Source organism: Plasmodium cynomolgi, chromosome 3 (assembly GCF_000321355.1).
Source record: "Plasmodium cynomolgi strain B DNA, chromosome 3, whole genome shotgun sequence".
Lineage (NCBI taxonomy): Eukaryota > Apicomplexa > Aconoidasida > Haemosporida > Plasmodiidae > Plasmodium > Plasmodium cynomolgi.
In genome coordinates, this window is record NC_020397.1 from 897,727 (window position 1) to 905,306 (window position 7,580).

At 35.4% G+C, this 7,580-nt stretch overlaps 1 protein-coding gene across 1 annotated transcript; it reads left to right on the forward strand.

Moving 5' to 3' along the window:
- Nucleotides 1-6,743: 6,743 nt before the first annotated feature.
- On the forward strand, nucleotides 6,744-7,349 carry PCYB_032930 (early transcribed membrane protein; the record flags this gene model as incomplete). Its single annotated transcript, XM_004220965.1, has 2 exons — nucleotides 6,744-6,758; nucleotides 6,795-7,349. The coding sequence occupies 2 exons, from the start codon at nucleotides 6,744-6,746 to the stop codon at nucleotides 7,347-7,349; spliced, it is 570 nt and encodes a 189-aa protein (XP_004221013.1).
- Nucleotides 7,350-7,580: the final 231 nt, after the last annotated feature.

Below are 7,580 nucleotides of genomic sequence, written 5' to 3' on the forward strand. Positions count from 1 at the left end.
GCAAAGGGTGTATTTTTTGTTTAGCGAAAAAGGAGAAGTGATCAAAAATAAAGTAAAATTATTATATAAATTGTATAAAAGTGATATAATATTAAACTTTAAATAAAAAAATTATTTTAACAGGAAGGAAAAAAATGATGCCTCGGGGTATAATGGCAAATTTGTTAGAAATATTGTATACCCTCCAAACATATTATGCTGCGATCTCATGGGTCCAGGCTATATTCATGTACATAATTACATAATTTACTTATTGATTAAATAAATTATTAGTGTGTTAAGTGAATTTGTAATATTCTCTTAATCATTGACGGTTACAGTTTATATGCTTCCGTAATTTAATTTTTATTGCAAAAATAATGCATATATTTATCTTTTTAAATATAGAAAAGCCCATAAAAATATAATTTCGAAGTTCTTTTTTAAATAACATTTTCGGGGAAAAGCCAACTTTTTTTTTGTTATGGGCCTTCTGGTATATTTTATTTTGTTATTTTGACACGCCTTGAGGAGAGTACTCTTTCATGCGCAAAAGGAATAGTACAATATAGAGATAGAGGATGGTGTGTTCGGGCCTTTTTTATTTTTTTCCCTAAGCTTAACTTTTTTGAAAACTCGATTACTGGAAAAAATTTACATTTGTGGGAGTTGAAAATTTTCCATTTCGCAGCCAATAAAAGTATATACGGAATTTAATTTTTATAGATCTCAAAAAGGGGGACAGAAACAAACAAAATAGATTTTATCCCTGTCATTTTCTAGTAAAATGTGCACGTAAAATTGCGCGCTTCTTTACATTAGCATTAGCAGCTGTAGGTAACTATACGAACTGAACGCATACTTTAATCACTAATTGGAGGCGTGGGAAAATACATTTTCTATGCTCTTTCGTTCTCAAATTTTGCAAAAGAATAAAAAAAAAGGCCACCCAAAGGAGGAAGTATAACATGTAAAGGAAGCATGTAAGAATATGCAAGGAGTTCATATGTAAGCGGTGATAGGCTGTTAGTATGTCTTCTTAATCACGCATAAGTAAACAAAACGTCGTTATATCCTTCTATTGAGGATAAACAAAATGATTCATTTATCCATGCGATTTATTTGCATTATCGCCCACATTTTTTTAAAATGCAGAATGTATACTTCCCTGGATGACTGTTTGTTGTATTCTGTACATTATTTTATTGCACATGTTCCTAACAACTCCGAACACGTTCAACCTTTTTATGAATTTTAGTTTACCCATGAAAAGTAAAAAGTTTTGCATTGTTACAAATGGGTAGGTTGTGCAGCCCTTTGAGCACTTGTGAGTATAAATTTTTTTTTCTTAAATTTCAGGTTTGTCACACTTTTACCGCGTTTGGGACAGCGCGGCACTGTTTTATTTAAAAGCGCTTTATTAACTTTGGGTTCATACATTTTTTTCACCTTCCTATGGTGAAGAAAAGTCTCCATGATCTTATTACCATTTTGACATATTATCTCAACTGCAAATATGAACGATAAAAATTATATTCTATGGGGCACAAAATGCCAACATAACACATGTATAGGAGGAAAAGTGCGGTGATAGATGACACATGCTTGGTTGCGCCAAATAGTGACATTAAAAGGGGGGATGGGACAGCATATTGAGACGAGGGAGAGGTATAGTACTCCTCTTTTATGCCTTAAAAGGGGAATGCTCATTTTTAGATCAATTTTGACCAGCTATATTATATGTACAAGTTGTTAAGAAACAATTTCTGTATATGAGTGAGTAGCACAGCTGACATGTTTTCCCAGTTTTGCCAAAAAAAAAAACAAAAACAAAAATAACTACTCCCTCTTTAATCACCCCTGAGGGGTTTGTCCATACGCTTCTTCATTTTGTGAGTGTACACTATTTTATGTACAATTTGAGAGAGAGGCCAATTATGATGTTATTTTTTTTCTAGGTTCAGCGCGCGCTACGCTGTAGACACATTTTTATGAAGCAGACAAGCGCGAACTGCTCAGATGTCTGGTTAGCACATTATGTAAATGTTTTGCTTGTTGGGGTGAAGAAAAAAGGAGGTCAGCTTTTTTATCAAGACAACGAGGGTAATATATACATACCTTGTTTCAAGAGAGTTTGGCTCTCTAAGAGTAAGAGGATTGGCGCATAGAAGGAGCAACTTAATAGAACATGCAAGAGCAACAACTTAACTGCATTGCAATGTTCAAATAAAGGGAAATAACAATCCTGTTTTTACGTTTCATTTGGACCCACCATTTAGACATAACCCCTCCCCCCACTAAAGCTGCGCACTTGAAAAAGAGGCTCCATTTATGTTTTATATTTCTCAACGTGTGATATAATGAGATGGCGTTCTAAGTAAAAATCTGTTCCTAACCCCTTCGTTCATACTTGGAAAAAAAAAAAAAAAAAAAAGCGCAATATGATACGAACAAAGGTTAGCAATTCTTTCATAAATAGGGAAGTCGTGCACCAGGGGAGTCTTAACAATTTAAGAACATAGTAGAGCTAAAATTAAGCGGCTCTCTAACCCAGTGTGTGCAATGTCTAGGGTTAATTATTTTCAGTAGAACTGAACCCTATTTTTCGTGGAGGTGATATTAAACTTAAACGTTGATACATTAGGGGAGGAGAAGAGTGCAATTTTTTGGTCTTCAAAAAATTATCGACACATTAAGGATGCCAATTATACAATGTACATCCCCTTTTGAATGCCCTACAAATGGTTATGTCGAGTGCGCTAATTGTTATGTGCAGGCTGAGGAGCGATAAGGCAGCATATGTATATTCTGCCAGAGTGCATGTTTTACCACTACATACACGTGTCTTTTTTTTTTCGTAACGATGATACTTCTTACATTGGTGTGGTGAAAACAGTGAGAATGTAGCGAAGGGAACATAAAAAAAGTTTCCCCCTTTATAATGACTCATCGCGACATTTTCTACATACAAAAGGGTATCCCTTCTACAGCAAGTGGAGAAGCTAACCCTCCACCCCCAACCCCTCCCATGTTGCTTCCACTCGAGCGATCGATCCCGTTCGTTGCTGCTTTTAAAAAATTCGCGTTTTCCCAGTTTTCAAAAAAGGGAGAAGTCTCACTTATATAAACTCGACATTTTATGGTGGGAGGGAATCCTATGTGAGAACTCTTTACAGCACATTTACCGCGCGCCAGCGAACTTAAGGAGGATAAACGCACAAAAAGCACACACTTATTTTGTGTGCACCAAAATGATGCATCTCCGAACGTGCCTCAAGAGGTGCCTGGGTACTCTTTTTTTTTCTCACTTCTAAAAATGCACAAGCGGGACGAATGTAAAAGAAGACCCTCTCTCGGCGGCGCTTATAAATGATAATTATATATAGCTCCACTTTCTCCCCCCACAAAATGCTAAAAATCGATGTACGCAAACGATCCTTATGCATTTGAGCTGGAAGCAACAAGGCGCAACAACGTCCTTTAGGAGGAAATTAAAATGCGAACAACGTTCCTCTTTATGAAAGAGATATAGCAGCAACGTTAACTCCATAATAACCCGGATAGAACACTTATTGCGACAAATAAAAAAATGGAAAATCGAAAATGGGCAGATTAAGACTTAAAAAGGGGAGGCGGTAAATTACAAAGTTCCCACTCCTGGTAATGCATACAATACACACAATATGTGTGTTGCGGAGGAAGAGTGGTCATTTTTTAAAATCGTTTCGAAAGAGATATATGAATTGTCTCATCTCTCACAGCGCACGCAGGGCAAAAAAGGCATAAACGCCATATTACGTAGAATTTAAGAAAACGAAAAAGCAATCCTCTACCAGAGGATAAATTACATGCTTCTTTATGCACATACATAGCGTGAAGCGCAGCCAAATACAGTGAAGCGAAAGGATTCACAAAAACAAAAACAAAAACAAAAACCGAATTGAAGCTAGCCATATAATACAGCTCACATGTGCATATCCCCTCTCTGCCACCAAGCCCTGGCAACTTCTACGCCTAGCTCCTTTTTCTTTTTATCGCCAACCGGTTTGATTTACTCGACCAGGGTTAGAGATCCTTACACAAGTTTATTCCATTAATATGACAATATCTGTCATGCGTTTTTTTACATAGACAGAGAAAAAGAAGGGTATACAATGTGGAACAACGCATGGACGCACAGTCATAGGCGGTTTTACTTTACTACAATTTGGGGGTGGGGGTAACTGAAATGAACCCTCCCTTCCCCAAGAATGACATAACGACGTAAAGATATTTACGGTTTGAGTAAGTACCCCACACGATGATGAAGGGGAAGAGCGAGTACGATACGACATGAACATGCAACATATGCAGCTGCTCATTGGTACTATCTCCCTATGTGACATAAGCTGTACAATTTGTGAACACGCGTGGCAGTAATTCACTGTGACATGAAAGTCACACACATTATGTGAACATGCGCTGCGTTTCTTTCCATTCCACGTTACGCACCGGATGGGAAGAAGAGGGTTATTGCCTGCCCCATTTATGTCTACCAACTGTGACCAACAAAAAGGGGTGTTCAGAATGAAGGACGATTTGTATAAATACACATTTCGTGAAATACGCAATGGATTGCATATTAATAGTTTATGGATTTTATTTACTCGGAAAAGTTTTCACCTTTTATTAGCAATGTAGATCTCTGTGCTTTCTTAGTTCTCTTGGCACGTCACATATCGGAAACGCTTACTTTTTACACAATAGAATGAACATCTGGTGAGGGGAAAGCGGAGGGGGGGAAATCCCCTTCTTCTATAACATCAGAAGGGTAAGTAAATAATGCAACATAAACTTAGTTAAGCGCAGCAAATTGAGCACATGCTTCGAATTATACATTTTAAATGTAGCAATGCTGATGTACATACATTTTATATACGCGCGTATGTATGGTTAATAGAAATACCTTCGAATGTATTAAAAGGGGGAATAAAAAAATTGCGCTGATGCATGTACAATATGCTTGAGCGAATATATGTAAAGCCTCAGTTAAGTAGCACACTTTTTTTTTTTTTTTTTACGTATTTACATGAGTAATAAAATAATATGACGCCGCTCTCGTTTTTTTAGCATGTGACGAGAAACAGGCACAGCCACGGTGTGTTATATGTACATCGCACAAAATGGTACAAGGGGATAGAAACGGCATTTATTTATTTATCTATAAGTTGGCTCGTTAAGTTAGCGCACCAAATAGGGGTTAAATTGGCGCCTCAAATTTCGCTTAACTTATTCATAGCATTGCCCTTACGGCTAACATTGCGCTTAACTTAAGACTCGTTCGATTCGCAAATTTTAGCAAATTTTTGTACATACAAACTTAGAAAACAATTTATAAAATAATTAAGAGGTAAAGAAAATTTTACATTAAAAGGAGTTAACCAATTCGCAATAACCCCCTCTCCCTGTTTTTTTTTTTTTTTTTTATATAGTATGAGAAAAAAATAGAAGAAACAAAAAAATAATTATTTTTTAAAAATAGAGGTACCGTAGTACTGCTATATTATACTATTTAAAAATATCTACAGCAAAGTAACACACAAAAAAAAAAAAAAAAAAAACACATGGGAGGGAGGGAAGGGTCGCTAGGAGTATAATAAATAACTTATATGGATTTGGTATAGCAGTATAAATATATATTACCTACTACTACCCTATGCATGCACACTTAAGCAAGGATTTACGGATTTAATATTGCTAAAAAATGGTGAATTTTTTTTTTTTAAATCGCAAAAAAATTTGGCAAACCTTTTCTTAGGTGCGCAAAATTGCTCAGCCGCTACGTAGTATTAGTTTAACAATTTAATGTGCTGTTTGGCATATCCCACGCAAGTAAATAAATGAATGAATAATTTCAATATATTATACCTAATCCTTATCTTCACCCTTTCTCTGATCAAATAGCAAAGTTTTAAATAAAATAAAACCTAGCACAGCGAATAAAAACGAAAAAAAAACAAACTAATAAAATAAAAAAATCGTTAAAAATTACATATTTATTTATGTACAATTTTATTATCACTATAAAAAAGTTCAGAAGGAAAGAAAAAAAAAACTAAAATCATCACAAAAAGTTTGCTTTCTTCAAAGGGGGTTTTTACCCGTTTAACTAAGAAAAAAAATTATTTTTTAAATCCCTTCGCTTTTTTTTTTTTTAATGGATATTATGTATACATTATATTATAATATATTATTATACTATACTATCATATTATATATTTACATAATGGTACATATATCACAGTGCGTACAAGTACAGTACATTTTTTTATTTATGCATTATTAACGCTTTGTTTTTTTTCTAGAGATATCGTTTAGAATTTTTTTTTTAATTATTTTTGTTTAAGCAAACCCGTTTTATTAAACAAACATATTCATTCTTCTCATTTAAAATTTTAACAATTTTTTTTTTTAACATTTCTCCTTTACCATTATTTTACCCGCCCTCTTCACCACAGGCTTTTTTACGCAACACAATTGTTATCTAATACGTTAATGCTATTATTATCTATTAAATAAATGATAAGAAAAAAAAAATATATAAAAAAACAGAAGAAAAAAATAAAATAAAAAAAAAACTAGCATTGAAATAACAAAGTTATATATAAACTAAACCCAACGCAATCCATCCCCCTAAGCGCTTTTTTAATAGCCCTCCAATAAGGCGAAACATAATAAAACTAAATCTTTTATTTACTACCTAGTTTATTAACTCATTTTTAAAAATGAAATTCACCAGAGTATGTTCAGTTTTCGCTTTCCTCCTTGCTGTTAAGTTGTTAGCCCCAGAATGCCACTGTGATCATATAAATAACAAGCCCCACGTACACAACAATCACAGCCATGGTAGTGGCAATTGCGGAGGCCACAGTGGCAACTCATCTGCTAATTCAGGAAATTCAGGTTGCTCCAATGCGGTATCAGGAAACTCTTCAAATTCTGTAAACACCCCGGGCTCTGGCGCTTCTGCATCATCAGCTAAATTATCAGGCCCAGGAACCCCCCCACCAGCTCCAACCCCTTCTCCAGCAACACCCTCAGCTAAAGATGACGCGGGAAAAGCAATTGACCAAATTGACGACCAAATTGAGAAGAAAAAGAAAAATAAAAAATTATGCATAATATCATCAGCAGCCACAGCTTTGGCTCTCTTACTAGGAGGAGCACTAGGATTCGGAATTTACAAAAACAGAAAGGCACCAAAGGTAAACGGAGATAATACAAATGGAACCCCCGCCACTGAAGGTTCTGGCCCTGTCGTAGAAGGAAATGCCGAAACCCCTGCTCCAGCCGATACTCCCGCCGTCCCAGAGACCCCACAAGAATCATAATTAAACAATAACGGCACCTTGTACATATAAGTGCAACTGCGTATTATGCACATGTGTACATGTTTATTCATCCGTGTGTGAATAAATAAATACGCATTTATGCATTATGTGTGCCGACACCGTGCGTATGCTCCGCACGTACATGTGCGCAACTTGAACATGTATGAACCACTTCATATACTGTTGTTGCGCTGAGGTATTTATTTTAGAAGCACAGACAACCATGAGAAG